Source organism: Nansenia antarctica (genome assembly GCF_963989245.1).
Source record: "Nansenia antarctica genome assembly, chromosome: 1".
In the NCBI taxonomy this organism is placed as follows: Eukaryota; Metazoa; Chordata; class Actinopteri; order Argentiniformes; family Microstomatidae; genus Nansenia; species Nansenia antarctica.
The window spans coordinates 99,885,260-99,903,112 of NC_137674.1; the positions used below are offsets into that span (position 1 = coordinate 99,885,260).

General features: G+C 48.3%; 1 protein-coding gene across 1 annotated transcript in view; it reads left to right on the plus strand.

Annotated features, from left to right (window-relative positions):
- Nucleotides 1-457: 457 nt before the first annotated feature.
- Nucleotides 458-17,853, plus strand: part of ephb1 (EPH receptor B1) — a gene marked incomplete at both ends in the record, with an annotated part of 111,669 nt that continues 94,273 nt past the window's right edge. Inside the window, one exon of the mRNA XM_080544317.1 lies at nt 458-515. Coding sequence (XP_080400443.1) covers nt 458-515 — 58 coding nt within the window. The remainder of the gene's footprint in view (nt 516-17,853) is intronic.

The window sequence follows — 17,853 nt, forward strand, 5'->3', positions numbered from 1 at the left end:
AAACATGTTTGGACATGTCAAACAACATTGCCCATCCATGAAGTGTCTTCTCTGAACCACCAAGCGTCGCTGTTTACGAGCGGATCGAAAGCCATAAAGCATCTCAGTAGTTCGGAACAGTCTGAGCGGGGCGCTCTTTCGCGATTGGTTTGAGATCCCCTATCTTCTACTCACGATTGGCCACGAGGTGTTAAAGGGGTGTGAGAAGTGGAGGAGAGAGGGGGTCTATTTCGCATCCCGCTTCTTCAGTTCCCCCCCTCTCCGATTTACAGTCAGTCTGTCTCCAAACAGAAGCTTTCCGGAGGCTGCTACACTGCGTGCGAACTGGAGTCAACGGGCTTGAAATGTGACTCAAAATACGCGCGACTGGATTAAGACATTTTCTGTGGCAGTAAAACGGATTAACACCTTTTTGTAACCGGGAATGGGAGAGGAGAGGAGGCCGATCATCTTTGCCATGCCGGTGGATTTGATCGCGTTGCTATGCGTGATCACTACAGTTTACGCAGTGGAAGGTAAGCTGGATGGTAGGAGTTTCATATGTGTATGTGTGTGTCTCTGTCCTATGTATGCGCTATGGATGTGCGCTCCCCAACGCGCTCTGGTGCGCTATCCCAGGACTCTGACACGGTTTATGAATGAATGAATGAATGAATGAATGAATGAATGAATGAATGAATGGTCTTTATTGTCATTAATACAGTACAGGTACCATACAACGAAATTTGGGAGGGGGGGCTCCCCTGGTGCTAGGAAAAAAGACTAAAAACAAGAAGGGAAAAGAGCTGGTTTACATAAATAAAGGCTATGTACACTATCCACTATACTATACTATACAAATAAAACACTGTGCTGTACTCTATGCTATGCTATAAATATCCTAACATTTCCTAGTATGCTATAGTATGTCCTTATGATTATACAATCATCATCTTATTAGTTTGTGTTGGGTGTATTAGCAGTAGTCCGTTAATTGTCCTCTGATTAAATGAAGTTCTGATAGGCTACATTTCTGTATCATACATTGTACGTGGTGGCATTCACTTACCTGTCATGACACCCCTGAAAACCTCTCTCTCTCTCTTTCTCTCTCTCTCTCTCTCTCTCTCTCTCTCTCTCTCTCTTTCTCTCTCTTTCTCTCTCTCTCTCTTTCTCTCTCTCTCTTTCTCTCTCTCTCTCTCTCTCTCTCTCTCTCTCTCTTTCTCTCTCTCTCTCTTTCTCTCTCTCTCTCTCTCTCTCTCTCTCTCTCTCTCTCTCTCACACACACACACACACACACTGTCTGTGTGTGTGTGTGTGTGTGTGTGTGTTTGGCCAACCTATGGCTTGACTGGCAGCACCAGCAGTGCGTGACCACAGTGGTTCCTCAGGATGACTCCCCTCCCTATCCTCCCTACCTGACCGTCTCCTCACTAACCCCAAAGTCACAGAGCAGACCTCTGTTTATAGCAAACAACCTGATAGGAATGATGAAGCTCCAGTCTAGAACATTCTCACACCAGCCCTTTATAACTGACAGGCCAGACATGCTGTCACTGCTCTCACTGAACTCTCTCTCTCTCCCTCTCTCTCTCTCTCTTCTCTCTCTCTCTCTCTCTCTCTCTCTCTCTCTCTCTCTCTCTCTCTTTCTCTCTTTTTCTGCATGCTCTCTTTCTCTCTCTCTTTCTCTCTCTCTCTCTCTCTCTCTCTCTCTCTTTCTCTCTTTTTCTGCATGCTCTCTCTCTCTCTCTCTCTCTCTCTCAGCTAATTGACTGGGTGTTTAGACAGTGTGCTCAGATTTCAAATATACGTGAAAAACCCAACCGGTTACCTTCTATTGTCTAATCAGCACTGTGTTCTAATGAGCATTTGTCACCTTTCTTATTATTCTCTCTTTTCACCTTCGGCTCTCTTCATCCCCTCCCTCTTCCCCCCCACCATCCCTCCTTTTCCCATTTCACTGTCTCTTCGTTTTATTTCACTGACTGTAAGTGTGTCTGTTTAATATATTTTTCTTTACCTCAGTCTCACATGCTCTACATAACACTGATTGAAAACGGAGACTTAAAAAAAAAAAAAAAAACGTTCATACAGCAGCACCATACTTTAGCTTCATCCACTGTTAAGTCCCATTATCCCCATTATTAAGGGAGGGGGGGGGGGGTAATTGTAATAAATGGACATGCTTAAGGACTGCCTCCCTGTCATTCATTATCTCTGTAATGCAGAGGAGGCTGGTGGGGGTAGGAATTGGAAGACAGTTTTTATGTTAATGCATGAATGAGGAATGAGGGATTGGTATACAACACATGTTTTTTGACACACACACACACACACTCGCGCACACACACACACACACACACACACTCGCACGCACACACACACACACACACACACACACTTTCATTCTAATCCATGCATTACAATAAGCCCGTCCTCCGATCTCCACCTCCGCCAGCCTCCCCTGCTGTAATAAACATGGTTAGCCGTTCCATCTGCAGCAGCAGGAGTCAGAGATGCAGCTGAGTGTCTCGTCACCTACAGAGCCTCTGGCCAAGCTACTCATCATGGGTTTACTTCTGATATCGTGCTGCTTGGACATTTAAATGTCTGTGATTATGTGATTATGTGATATGCTATTTGTGTTTTTACTGTTATTACATTCATTATTAATTAATAACACAGTATGGTAGTTTATACAAATAAAAAAGTATGGAGGTTTATAACCTGTTATTACATGTAATAAAAGTCAGTAACGTGTTTATTACCTGTCATTACATGTAATAAGAGTCAGTAGTGTTTCTACTGTAAATTGTTATTACATCTAATAAGAGTCCGTATGTGTGTTTCTGAACAGATGAGAACTAGGGGGGGCGGGGCAGGAGAGGATTGGGGGTGTGATAGGTAGAGGTTGTTTCTCTCAGAGTGTGGCCTTTCAGGTCTGCATAGTTGTTTCTTTCACGCCATCCTATTTCTGTCCTCTCCCCAGAGGCACCCCTCACACACACACACACACACATACACATACACATACACATACACATACAGTACACGCACGCATGCATGCACGCACACACATACACACACACACACACACACACATACACACACATACACACACACACACACACACACACACACACACACACACACACACACACACACACACACACACACCCGTGCACACACCTCCTGACAGGGTGACTGGGGCACCTCTCCTCTGATATCACGCTAGTGCTGCTCTGGAAAGGTCATAGGTTGTAGTAGGCCCCAGGGCCCAAGATGCACAGGTGTGTGTGTGTGTGCTTGTGTGTGTGCTTGTGTGTGTGCTTGTGTGTGTGCTTGTGTTAAGTGGACCATCTAGGGCAAGTGATGCAGCAGAATTCTGCACAGCTGCTTTTCAGTACTGAAAATAAGGTGTCTGTGTGTGTGTGTGTGTGTGTATGTGTGTGTGGGTGTGTGTGTGCTCTATTCTATACTTTTCAGACAGGCTCAACAGGCCCTGTTATGATATTCTATTGTAGATATTCATTCGTGGCCAGTTGTGTTCAACATGCCCCTCATCCTGTCTTAGAGAAGAGGAAAGGAAGGGAAGGGAGGATTGGCGTGGAGGCAGAGGGAGGAAGAGTAACGGATGAAGGGGGGAAAGAGAAGTGCTGGCATGTGGACAGGATGGTGATGTAGGGAGTGAGTGAGCGAGGGAGGAAGGGAGAGAGGGAGTGGTAAACGACCCCCCCCCCCCCCATACTGTCCGTGGCTTGGCAGCTGACGCTGAGGTAAGGTGAAAAAAAGGGAATTTTCAGGTAATTAGGTATTGATTTTTAAGAAGTTGGAATTGAAAATGACCCACACCTACACCGCCTCCCCCCTCTCTCTCCCTCCTCCTTCCATCTCTTTTCCTCCCTCCCTCTCTCTCTCTCTGTCCTACCAGAGTCAGAGTTAAACTGTCTGTCAGTCTGCCTAGGTAGATCAGCTTCTCCAGTAGGAAAGAGAGGCAGTTTGAGTGTAGTTTGATTCATCTGGGATCTCTCTCAGAACCAAACAGAGACAGATGTTCAGGTATATTATCGAATGTGCTCTTATGTTTTATTTCACCGTCCTCTCTTTCTCTGGGAAGTGTATAGATGACACGGTGGAGTTGTAATAACTCAGTGATTACCTACGGTTTGAATGACTCATCGTTCCTCAGGGGCTGAGTGAGCGTTTTGGACAGAGGTATATTAGGAGGCCCGGTTACGTTGTCACGGTTGATCTCACATCAGCGGGATTATAGTCTGATAGACTGACAGGTGTACAGATGCCTCCCACACACACACACACACGCACACACACACACACGCACACACACACACACACACACACACACACACACACACACACAGCAACAGAACTTGTCAGCTCATGTTTAAAACATGATAATTATAATCGTATCATTACTCATTGTCTTGACAGCTGACCTGACCAAGGGCAGTGTGCTACCAGCCTGTAATCATACCTGACATCCAGCCATTGAGGTGTGTGTGTGTGTGTGTGTGTGTCTGTGTGTGTGTGTGTGTGTGTGGTTTGTATGTGTACGTGTATGTGTGTGTACAAGTGTGTGTGAGAGAGGTCAACTCTGTTTATTTGTTTGCCAAGCCATCTCCCTCGCCTTGTTAATTGTTCGGTGCTGCAAGGGACACAGCTCTGCGCTCTCGTTTTCCAGTCCTAGAATCTTCTTTTCGACAATCGTCTGTTCTGGGCTGCTTATTACTCCGTGCGCACGCCCAAAGCAAGACTTTACAAGCCTTGCCACAGTTAGTGTTGACAGACACGGTTAAATTGTGTTATTGGAATGGCTTGAGTCTTAAGTCACAGTCAACATTAAGTCGAACCAGGCTTTTTCAATTAAGGGCTGATTTAGTTAGCAACGTTGATGAAATACCCCCCAGATCTGCATCATGTGCTTTAGCCAACTCATACGAGTGGTGTTGTCATGTCACAGCAGTGGAGGCTCCTCCATAGAGGTGGAGGAGGCCTGGCCTCCCCAATAATTTGAGAGAAGAGAGAGAGATTTAAAAAAGCAATAATTATATTTTTTATTTTTTATTTTTTATTTATTTAACAAAAAAAATATTTTAAATTGTTTTATATTAATATTATTTATTAATATTATTTCCGTTTTGTTCATAAATATTTTCCATGGCTAAAACCCAATATTGCAATTGTAAAGCACCTACAGGCCAGAATCCCTATCCGTTTCTATTGAAGGAGGCCAGGCCTCCTGTCGAAAAGTCCAGGCCTCCTGTTGGAAAGTGGTTTCTCATAGAAGTCAATGTAATGCAATTTTTTTCATGGCAATATGTGATTGGCCCATCACTGAAAATGGGTGGGAACAGGAGGCCTCTCCTCCGTTGTAGTACCTTTTTTCCGCCACACGCGTGTATGAGTGCTGTTCTGCAGGATAAATATTAGAAATGAGTCCAGGGCTGAATGATTGACATTTTGTCAGGCAAAATGGATGTGAGAGAGGTACATGCAACAGGTGCTTGTGGTGGTGGCATGGGTCCGAATCCAGTGGGAGAGGAGGATGGAGTTCAACCTAGATGCAATGTGTTTCTCAGCAGATGAAGCCAGCTGGAACCAGTACTGTCCTCACAACATTTAAACAAATACATATTTATATTATATTGAATAAAACTACATTTGATAAAGAAACTGTTACGTATCTTTTTTATATGCTAAACGTGATTAAATTGATGATTACATGTTGAAGCTGTAAAAGAAGAAGAATGAAAAATGTAGGCTAAAAATTGTTTTTTAACCACATAATTATCAAATTCCTGCCTTTGACACATGTTCACTGGGCATTTATATTACATCCAAATGTCATTTCTCAACTTAATTATCAGGCAGGCTCATAGACTTACAGCAATGTCATTTCTTCAGGCAGGCACATAGGCTAAGCTCTGCACAATGAATTCCATCAATCAGAACTTTCTGATTGTAGCTTACACTCCAAATAGTATGCCTTTGGCCAGCACAAAGACAGATAAGAAGAACAGGGAACATTCCATTGCGAGTGAAGCGAGCAAGCGGAAAAAAATTGGCCTCCTCAATTCTGGAAGTCACCAGCCTCCACTGTGTCACAGTAACCAACAGCAACAACCACAGCCACCACAACCATAAACACAACCACAACAATAACCATAACCACAACCGCAACCACAACCACAAACACCACAACCCCAACAACAGCATATATGTCGTTTAGCAGACGCAGGCTATATTTTGTCTGGCTGCCATACTGTGGTTCAGTCATCCTGGCTCTGGAGCAGAAAGTAAGAACCCTACAGACGCTGATGAAGAATCCACAAGCAGTTCAATGATGTGTTTTGACTGAGTGCCCAAAAACTATGACACGTAAAAAGAAAAGATAAAAGTGGATCTGCGGAGTTGAACCCGCCAACCTCCCGCACACGGTTCGCTGCGTCGCCAAGCACTCTCATCTCATTTCCAAAATAGATGATGATGGTGTTTGAAGGGACAAAAGACAAAACTAGCAGTTCATTATTTTTTTTCTTTAAAGAACAAACTCTTTGTTTCTGCCCTGTCAATATTCCTGTTTTTGCCATTTGTCTGGCTGATTAATATTCTGAGTAAGCAGACCCAGCCAACTGTCACCAGTGGGGGACCCAGCAGGCATACGGCGAGCTCTTTTAGAAAAGCGTTTTATTACAGAATACTAATGCATTACACCCTTACTCTCCATATACAAGCTCATTGAAGCTTCATTTCTCACACAATAATGTTTCGGAGCAAAAGAAAAGCTCTCCCCACAGAAGCCCAAAGACAAAATTTACTTGATATGAAAGTCGAAAAAAAAGCTCCCAAAACTCCAAGCCTCAAGAGACTGTTCACAAAGAACTGTTAAACTTTGTTCAGGAAAATGTGCCTCAGGCCAGCATGATGTGGACCCGGCACATTAGCTGTTTTTGTCGACGACTACGATGGATAGATGTGTGTGAATGAGATATGGGCAGACAGCAGGGGAGGCTAAATAACACATGAAGGTAGAAACTCTCTTCTCTTTTCCTTGTAGGTTTATACCTTCCCTCTCTCCCCTCTCCCTCTTTCCTCTCCTATCTGCCCTCTCCTCTCCTCGCCCTCCACTCCTCTCCCCCCCTCTCTGTCCTTTCTCTCCTCTCCCCTCCTCTCCTCTCTGCCCTCTTCTCTCCCTCACCCTCTCCCCCTCCCTCCCCCCTCCCTCCCCCCTCACCTCTCCTCTCCCTCACCCTTTCCCCCCTCCCCCTCCTTTTTGTCCCCCTCTCCTCCTCCCTCTCCCTCTCCTCCTCCCCCTCCTCCTCTCTTCCCTGGCCGCTGACACTGGAGCATTAGCTAACATAATGGGATATTATTTGTGGAAGAGTAGGTCTGTTGTATTTCAGAGCAGGCACAGTGCCAGACACCTAAGGGGTCCTCGCTGCCTTTGGCATATGGCTCCATAAGCAGCTATGATGGATGCTTCAGGAAGCCAGTCTCACCATGGGAGGGCAGATAATGAACACATTACTACAGAGAGAGAGAGAGAGAGAGAGAGAGAGAGAGAGAGAGAGAGAGAGAGAGAGAGAGAGAGAGAGAGAGAGAGAGAGAGAGAGAGAGAGAGAGAGAGAGAGAGAGAGAGAGCAACAGAGGCGAGAAACAGACAGGTACTGAGAGAGGAAAAGCAGGTCAGCATGGCAAATGACTTACTCTCTGTGGTAAGTAACGTAGGTGTGTGTGTGCTTGTGTGTGTGTGTGTGTGTGTGTGTCTGTGACTGTGTGTGTGTCTGTGACTGTGCGTGTGTCTGTTTGTGTGCCATGCGCACGTGCCCCGGTGCGTGCATGTGTGTCAGGAGGGGACAGATCCCATTTACAATATGACAATGACCTTTCCAGATCTGTTTACGTAGGGCCAGTGATGGATGTAGAGAGAACTGAGGATAGTGAAAAAGAGGAGAGAGAGAGAGAGATGGCGATAGAGAGAGAGAGATTTATTGATGTGCAACGAGGGAACTGGAAGTGTGCAGTCTCACAGCTGTCTCTTTCAATTGAGCCCCGAGCCATTTTGCGAAAAAGGATTGACTGCCATTTATTTCTTGTTACCGGTAATTGTCTTAATTGTCAACCGCAATATTATTGCTCAGGGGAGTTCGGTGGAGGTAGAAATATGAAGAAGATGGGCTCATTTTAATGCAACGGAATATCAATGCCTGTCCTCTGATTTCTACCTCCACCTGCCTCCCCTGATAGGGCTCTACTCTGGCTGTGGCGGCTGAGCCTATAGCCGGTGTTTGCGGTGTGAACACTGTGTTCAGAATCAGTACCACTTCATCATTAGCTAATGTGGTTGTGGTGCTCACTGTACTGTAGAACCACCCAGCCTTCGGGCATGTTATCTTACGAATAATTATGAATCTTCCAGCTTGCTTCCTTCGATAGATGAAAGAGAGAGAGAAAGAGAGGGGGGGAGGGGGAGGAGAGAGGGAGAAGGAGAGAGAGAGACGTATTGACAATACTTTCATGTAAAGGCTGTGATCTGGGTCATGCGTCTCTCTTTATCTTCCTCTCACTCACTCCCTCATTCTGCCTTCAATCATCCCTTCATTCAGCCTCACCCTCCTCTCTCTCTCGCCCCTTTTCTCTCTCCCTCTCTCTCTCTCTCTCTCTCTCTCTCTCCCTCCCTCCACTCATCCTGTCTTCCTCTCCTCTGGAGATGGACAGGGCTCTCTATCTGAAGTCATCTTCTGACAGTTGAGTGATGAAGCTTCACTTTGGTTTCAGAAACCTTTTACTCAGTGAAAACAGAGTTCTGTAGGCCCAGGAGAAGAAATGGCCGTTTGACTCAGACACACTGTCTCCCCTCTCCCTTCAGGAGGTGAGTGATAGGCCAGGGAACCAGTAACTGTCTACTTCCTGCTCATACAAGCTCTTTAAAAGCTTCCATAGTACTTCATTGGTTGTTAACAATGCTTTTTACAAACCCAGGCTCTATCGCCACTGTTAAGCTTATCTTTTTGACATTGTGTGTGTGTGTGTGTGTGTGTGTGTGAGAGAGAGAGAGAGAGTGCCTCCAGCCCTGCTAATCTATGGGAACAGCTCAAGTTTGAATCACTGTGTATGTCTGGCAGGTGGCCCAGCCCTGCTGATTTACAGAGATGAGAAAGGAGAGCCTCTCGAATCACAGGACCCATTCACAACATCTATGGCAACAAGAGTCCCACGCTCCCCCATCACCAGTGACAGACATTAGTTGTCATACAGTATATACCCAGTACCACACACACACACACACACACACACACCAACCCACCTCCACATATACACACCCACGTACGCGATGCTGCTGAACAGATCAAGTTCATCCTCGGTTCATCCTCTCTGATTGCGGTGAGAGTAGCTGCTGTAGAGACTGTCAGATGTCACATGGTGCAGTCAGTCAGTCAGTCAGTCAGTTAGTTAGTCAGTCAGTCAGTCAGTCAGTTAGTTAGTCAGTCAGTCAGTCAGTTAGTTAGTCAGTCAGTCAGCCAGTCAGTCAGTCAGTCAGTCAGTCAGTTAGTTAGTCAGTCAGTCAGTCAGTCAGTCAGTGTTAATGCAGTCAGAGACACACCCTAGTACAACTATGTCTGTGCCAGGGGAGGCTGGTGGAGGTAGAAATCGGAGGACAGGCTCATTGTACTCCATAGTATGGAATGAGGAAAGGTATCACATGTTTGATATCATTCCTGGAATGAAATGTATTCCATGTATTCCCCTGAGCCAGTTCTCATGGGAATAGTTCTGCTCACCAGCCTCCCCTGCCATACATCTAGGTGTGTACTGCAGTGTGTGTTGCTGCGGGTTTAGGCTGTCATTTAGAGACACGTGTGTGTGTGTGCGTGTGTGTGTGTGTGTGTGTGTTGCTGCAGTGCAGTCCTGCTCTGCTCCTCTCTACCCTAAAGGCTACCCCGGAGGAGAGAGAAACCTTGTGCCTTCAGCAGTGGATCGTCTACAGTACAGGATTTCTATGTCCACACTGTGTGTGTGTGTGTTTGTGTGTGTGTGTATCTGGGTGTATGTGTGTGTGTAAATGTGTGTGTGTGTGTGTGTGTGTGTGTATCTGTGTGTGTGTGTGTGTGTGCGTGTGTGTGTGTGTGTGTGTGTGTGTGTGTGTGTCGCTGCACCAGTCCTCCTCTGCTCCTCTCTGCCCCCGGGGGGCTCGTCCTGAGGAGGGAGGAAGTCTCTTGTGGCGGCAGGAAGTCAAGTGTGTGTGTGTTGGAGCGAGGTGACGCAGGCCGCTAACGCCTGTCATCATCGCCACCACAGGGAGCCTGTCCTTTTCTACTGCTGCTCCCTGTTCACACATGCTAGAGTCCCTACTGCTGACTGTCCCGCACACGCACACACACACACACACACACACACACGCAAGCATGTGCACATGCTGCCCAACACACGCGCACACTTGCGCACACACACACACACACACAAGCGCAAACCCCCCCCCCCACACACACACACACAAGCGCAAGCCCACACACACACACACATGGACTCCCACGCACACACACATCCGACTCTCCCACTCCCCCCCAACTCCATCAGTCTGTGGTCAAGTCCTCCCGAGGGGACGTGTGACGAGATCTGTCCCCGTCAAAGTGGCACTCGTGTGGGCGCAGAGAGAGAGAGAGATAGATAGAGAGAGAGAGAGAGAGCAATAGAGAGGGAGGGACAGAGAGAGAGACAGAGATAGCTGCCCTTTAGCTAGTTCTTCTCACACTTTTCGCCGTGCAGCACTCCCCCCTCCCCACACCCTGTAAGTGTGATAACATCAGTGTGGAGGCCTGCCTGGCCTGTGTTCTGTCGCTCCCTCTGATACAGGACATGGTGAAAGTCTCTCTGTGATACCACCAGTCCTGCTCTACACAGCCAGACTCCAGCCCTGTCACCATATCTGTTGTGCAGCGAGAAGAGGCAGCCCTGAAGGCACGCGACGTGCCATTCGGCTAGTTTAGCATAGCGTAACATAGCATAGCGTAGCGTGGCATAGCGTAGCGTGGCATAGCCTAGCGTTGCAGCCTTCCCTCCCTCCCTCCCTGCCCTGAGAGTCTCCCCTACCGAAACAAGCAGAGACAAGATAGCGAGACCTGCAGGTAATTTAAAACACAGGCTGCAGATAGCTGATGTTCAACGGGCGGGTTGGGGGGTGGGGGGGGGGAACTGCTGTGTCAGCGCGGAGGTGGTGCCTGGGGCCCCCGGGGGCAGGGGCGGGGGGGGGGGGGGGGGGGGTGAATGAATTCAGCATCGCGCAGGGGTCACAGAGGAGGAAGCACACAGCTGGGATCCTGAGAGTGATATGGCTGTTAGCGGGCTCAGTCTTACGTTACAGCCAGGGGAGGCGCGGAGGTGGAAATCGGAGGACGGGATCGTGGAGCACGGAACGGAACGAGGAGCGGTGATTCCGTTCCATGCATTTACAATGAGCCCGTCCTCGGATTTCTACCTCCACCAGCCTCCCCTGTATTACATAACACCCTCTACGCGGTACCCAACTCTACATAGTAGGCTATCAATGCCTGGGCAGGATTGGATGAAAGAACGAATGGATGACTTTATTTAACACATTTGAAATGACATTGAAGTCATTTAGCATAATGCTGTTGTTTACAAAGCAATTGACAGTGAGTACATTTGTCATCTTATCTTCGGTAAGAACATCCGCAGTCGCCATGCTCGAGAAAGGAAGAAAACAAGTTGTTTTAAAACAAACAAACAAACATGTGATACACAAACAGTAGAGTCTGCCTCAGTAGAGTACAACAATACCTACATTCATAATTATCTAGCATAAAAAACACAAGAACGTTGACGGATTGATTTCCTTTGCGGTCCTTGTTGTTGGGAAACTACAGGAATCATTTTGTTTTTGTTCACATTTTCACTAGTCTGTCCATGATGAAACTGTCCTCACTCATTCAAATGCAATCATTTCAGTGGGTTCAAACCAAAAGGTGAATTGAAATTCGTTTAAAAAAAAAGAAGAAACCTCATGGAAAATTATGATTCTCTTTCACTCTCTCACATATATCAGACATTCTCTGTAACCTTCCACATTGGCCAAAGTCATACCCCTTCATACAGAAAGTATCAAATAGCCCCATTATATCAATTACCATTATTTGAGGAAATTGCTCAGTAAAATGATGCCAACTAATGAACAGCAGTCGGTGCATTGAAACCTCGACCAAGTCAAACTAGCTGTAGTTACCTCATCACGTGGTCCCTGTCAGGTGTAATTACTGTCAGTCTTAGCGGAGCAGGTCTTTCAACTGGATCACACACACAGACACAGACACAGACACACACACACACGCACACGCACGCACACATACACACACACACACACACACACACACACACACACACTGAATGTGTCATCTGAATATTCTGTAGTTTCACAGCTCTCCAGACACACACGCACGCACACAAGCACACACACACACACACACACACACACACACACACACACACACACACACACGCACACACACACACACACACACACACACACACTGAATGTGTCATCTGAATACTCTGTAGTTTCGCAGCTCTCCCAGTCAGCTCTCCCCTGAGGTACTGCCTTATGCTCAGGCTTTGAATCTGAATTCAAACTGTTTTTTTTCCCAAACAAACCTTGAAAACCTTTTAGTCAAATGTGTTTACCCATGGCGAGTGTGCAAATGGTACTGGAAGCACTGCTGGTTATCAACGATAGGAGGGTATTATTAGGTGTGTGTTATCAATAGACAAACAGTCGACGGTGGAATTAGTTCATGAAATACAAATGGAGAGAGAGATAAGAGTTTCATTGGGAGGGGAGGCTGGCGGAGGTAGAAATCAAAGGAGGGGCTCATTGGGATGCATGGAATGGAATGAGGATTGGTATCAAAAGCCGGTCTTTGATACCAGTCCTTTGATACCTTTGATATACTATTCTTCATTCCATTCCACGCGTTACAATGAGCCTGTCCTCTGATTTCTACCTCCACCAGCTTCCAATGGTGAACACAGATGTGTCTTACTGGACTACAGCATTGTGTGTGTGTCGTGTCAGGTGTTGTGTGTGTGTGTTAGGGTGTTAGGGAGGTGTGTTAGGGTGTTGTATATTTGGGTGGTGTGTGTGTGTGTATATATTAGAATGTTGTATATTAGGGTATTGTGTGTGTGTGTGTAGTTCCGAGGGAAAACTGTTAGGGAAATATTGAAGTATCTAAATATAAAATCGAAAAAGGTAGCCTGGTTTCTTCAAATTGTATAGAAAAGGTATTTAATTCTCTTTTGCAAAAGGAGAACAGTTTACAGCACGACAGACAGAGTCTGTCAGTCAAAGTGCAGACAGAGAGGAAACATGCATTTTTATACACAGGTCATAAACCCGCCCTCAGGTGAGGTCAAACCAATCACATTGCGGGGAGGTCACAGATGAGGAAGAGGGAGGAAGAGGGAGGAAGATGAATGTGGGTGAATCTGACCCTCCCTTCCTTACGGTATAACAAAGGTAAGGAAGGGGGCTTCCACCCTGGTGTGCCTAGTGTCGATGCTATGATGCTATGAAAACAAAACCTATTCAAGATAAATCAGATCAATATTTCTTTACAGTGTGTATGTGTGTGTATGTGTGTATTAGAGTGTTATATATTAGGATGGTGTGTGTGTGTGTGTGTGTGTGTATTAGAGTGTTGTGTGTTAGGGTGTTGTGTGTAGATGGCTGCTGGCAGCCTGTTACCTGAGATACACACAGCTGTCAACCTCCTGTTTACTTGTTCAGCTCTATAGATTAAACATGTCAGTCACTGTGACTGGGAGATCAAATATCCCTGGAAACAGCTGTGGTAGCATGACTGTACTCCCCGGCTCAGACTTAACGATGGCTACTGAATACCTGCTGTACTACTGTACCTTCTGTACACAAACAAACAAACCAACAAACCAACAAACAAACACACACACAAAGTGCATTGCAGTTGATTATAGTTAGTAAAGTCTGCTTTGATCGAATTCCAGCCATAGGACCTATTGCATTCTCTTAACCCTCCCTCCCTTCCCCTCTCTCTCTCTCTCGCTCTCTCTTTTTCTCTCTCTCTCCCCCCTCCTCTCTCTCTGTGTACCGTAAGTGGACCCATCTCCTTGTTTTGCTGAGGAGGTGTTATTGGAGGTAAGTCAGTCAGCAGCTAGACCAGATCAAACCAGACCAGCACCATATACAGTCCTTCCTCCTCCTCTCCTGTCCTGCCCTCTCCTCTCCCCTCCTCTCCTCTCCTCTCCCGCCCTCTCCTCTCCCCTCCTCTCCTCTCCCACCCTCTCCTCTCCTCTCCCCTCCTCTCCTCTCCCCTCCTCTCCTGTCCTGCCCTCTCCTCTCCCCTCTTCTCCTCTCCCCTCCTCTCCTGCCCTGCTTTCCTCTCCCCTCCTCTCCTGCCCTGCCCTCTCCTCTCCCCTCTTCTCCTCTCCTCTCCTCTCCTGCCCTGCCCTCTCCTCTCCCCTCTTCTCCTCTCCCCTCCTCTCCTGCCCTGCCCTCTCCTCTCCCCTCCTCTCCTCTCCCCTCCTCTCCTCTCCCCTCCTCTCCTCTCCCCTCCTCTCCTGCCCTGCCCTCTCCTCTCCCCTCTTCTCCTCTCCTCTCCTCTCCTCTCCCCTCCTCTCCTGTCATGCCCTCTCCTCTCCCCTCCTCTCCTCTCCCCTCCTCTCCTGTCCTGCCCTCTCCTCTCCCCTCCTCTCCTGTCATGTCTTGTCCTGCTGTGGCGCAGGACGTAGAGCCGATGTCTAATGATCGCAAGGTTGGCAGATTGGCGGTTCGAAACCCAGCTGGCCACATCTCGAGCCGAGGTGTCCTTGGGCAAGACACTGAACCCCAAATTGCTCCCAAAGATGGGCCTGGCGCCTTGCATGGTAGCTTGCTGCCATTGGTGTGTGAATGTGTGTGTGAATGGGTGAATGAGAGGCCGTTGTAAAGCGCCTTGGAATAAGGCACTATATAAGTCAGTCTATTTACCTCTCCTGCCCTGTCCTGTCCTGTGTGATTGATAGCTAGACAGAGGCCCCTGGGCACCAGTGTCAATGTAGAAGACCTAAGGAGAAGCTCCTACTGTACCTCCCTGTCTCTCTCAGATTTCGGTATCGGCACGAAACAAGAGAACCGCTTTTTTTAAAAATAACTAAATATTTGTACTTTATTTTTGTCCAGGAACTTCCATAGAGATCCCAAGGGGAGTCATTGAGAAGGGAGACCTTTCAAACGTGTTAACATACTGCTGCTTTTTATTTTTTTTATACTTCTTTCTTTATACTCATTCTTTTATGTCTTATTCTTTGTGGCCCACATGTTCAAGTACAATCCCCCCAGGAATGTTTAAAGTGGCTGAGTGAAAGATGGACAGAGGGAACTGTTTGTTTTCTCTTCCCCATGTGGGTCCAGGTCTGTGAATGACCATGCAGCGGTGTGGTCCCTCAGGACCCTGTCTCTCTGAGTGGAGGTGAAGTGTTTACTATACAGAGGCAGAAACACACTCTGCGCCAAGGGACATACATGTACATACGCATGAACGCACGCACACACACACACTCACACATAAACACGCACACACACACACACACACACACACACACACACACACAGGCACGCATGCACACACACACACGCACACACACACACACACACACACACACACACACACAGGCACGCATGCACACGCACAACACACACACACACACACACACACACACACATAAACATACACACAGCAGCGGTACCACGATGGCCAGCTGTTCAGAGTCAAGTTTCCCCTGGAGGAACCGGAGAGAGACGTATCGCTGCTTAGAGGACCCTCAACCTGCCTCTCCGCCGGAGGGGAGTCCCCCCCAAGTCATCACCCCCGCATTGACCCCAGCCCTGGGCCCCCCTGGCTCCCCCCCTGAGGCAACTTTCCCTACCCTTGCCCCAGCCCCAGTCACCCCCCCCCCCCCCCCTCCTCCAGCCTCCTGCTACTCCTTCTACCAGCTGCTGAGCTTCAGGTTTCCCTGTCAGGGACTTGTCTCAGCTCTCAACCAATCAGAGGAGTTGTCTCAGCTCTCAACCAATCAGGAGGAGTTGTCTCAGCTCTCAACCAATCAGAGGAGTTGTCTCAGCTCTCGACCAATCAGAGGAGTTGTCTCAGCTCTCAACCACATCAGAGGAGTTGTCTCAGCTCTCAACCAATCAGAGGAGTTGTCTCAGCTCTCGACCAATCAGAGGAGTTGTCTCAGCTCTCTCCAGGTCCGTTCTCACTGGTACTCTGCTCTTCAGAAAGCTGATCTGAGTCATGATTCCCTCTGTCTGCAGTCTGCTCCCTGAGAGGGCTCTTACCCTCTTACTGAGAGTGCTCTTACCCTTACCTCTCTCTACCTCCACTAACCATCATCATTATCATCATCATCATCATCATTATCATCGTCCTTCTCCTCCTCCTCCTCCTCCTCCTCCTCATCATCATCGCATTGCGCATTATGAGTTTTAGTCATAATGGAGACCATACTCTATTTAAGCTGGCACAAACAACAGACGCAAGCCAGCACAGTTTCTTGTTTTCCTCTTCACTGTGAAGGACATCCATCTCTCTCAACAACCCCTCCCACCTATCCCAACCACCTACCTGGGTCTCTAGTGGGTGTCCTACAACAGTCAACCATCCTCTCTAGCCCTGCCGGCCTTCTCTACCCCTGCCCCCCTCCACCCCTGCCCACCCTCCACCCCTGCCCCTCTCCACCCCTGTCTGCCCCACTCCACCCTGCCCGCGTCTCTACACCCCTGCCACCCTCCACCCCTGCCTGCCAGTCTCCACCCCTGCCACCCTCCACCCCAGCCTCCACCCCTGCCAGTCTCCACCCCTGCCTGCCCCTCTCCACCCCTGCCTGCGCCTCTCCACCCCTGTCGCCAGCCTTCTCCACCCTGCCCGTGTCTCTCCACCCCTGCCTCCACCCCTGCCACTCTCCACCCCTGCCTACCAGTCTCCACCCCTGCCTGCCACTCTCCACCCCAGTCTCCACCCCTGCCACTCTCCACCCCAGTCTCCACCCCTGCCACTCTCCACCCTGCCCCTCTCCACCCCTTGCCGCCAGCCTTCTCCACCCCTGCTACGCCACTCTCCAGCCCACCGGCTGCGTCCCATTTACAGTCCAGCCGTCCCCCCCGGCCCAGCGTATGTCTGACAGCCTCTCTGCACAAACACAGTTGTCACCAACAGCCCTGTACTAAGGGTGACATTTGGTCAGCACTTCTTTCACTACATCAGTGGCGCACAGAGCTGTCAACACAGTCGCTAGGCTAGCAGAGATAGAGAGAGAGGGGGTGTGAGAGAGGGGGGAGAGAGAGAGAGAGAGGTAGAGAGGGGGGGGGGGGAAGAGGAAGAGAGGGGGGTGGGTGGGAGAGAGAGAGAGGAAGATAGAGAGAGAGGAAGATAGCGAGAGAGAGAGAGAGAGAGAGAGAGAGAGAGAGAGAGAGAGAGAGAGAGAGAGAGAGAGAGAGAGAGAGAGAGAGAGAAAGTTGTTCAGGGGATCTACAGTAATAAGGAGGTTGTTCTGTTGTGGAACACGCAGAAGCCTGTCACCACACTCTGTAGCAGCAGTCAGCGCGATCAGGATCAGAACCACGGCAGGACAGAGGACAGGAGGGAATGTGTCCGCCCAGCTGAGCCGGGGAGACATGCCACACCGACAGACAGATAGATGCTCTGTCTCTGATTCAGACACACATGATTGATAAGGGAGAGGCAAAACAGTCACTCATATTTTGCATTCTTCTGCTTCATCACTCCTCTCTTTTTCTCTATCTGTATCTGTTTCTCTCTCTCT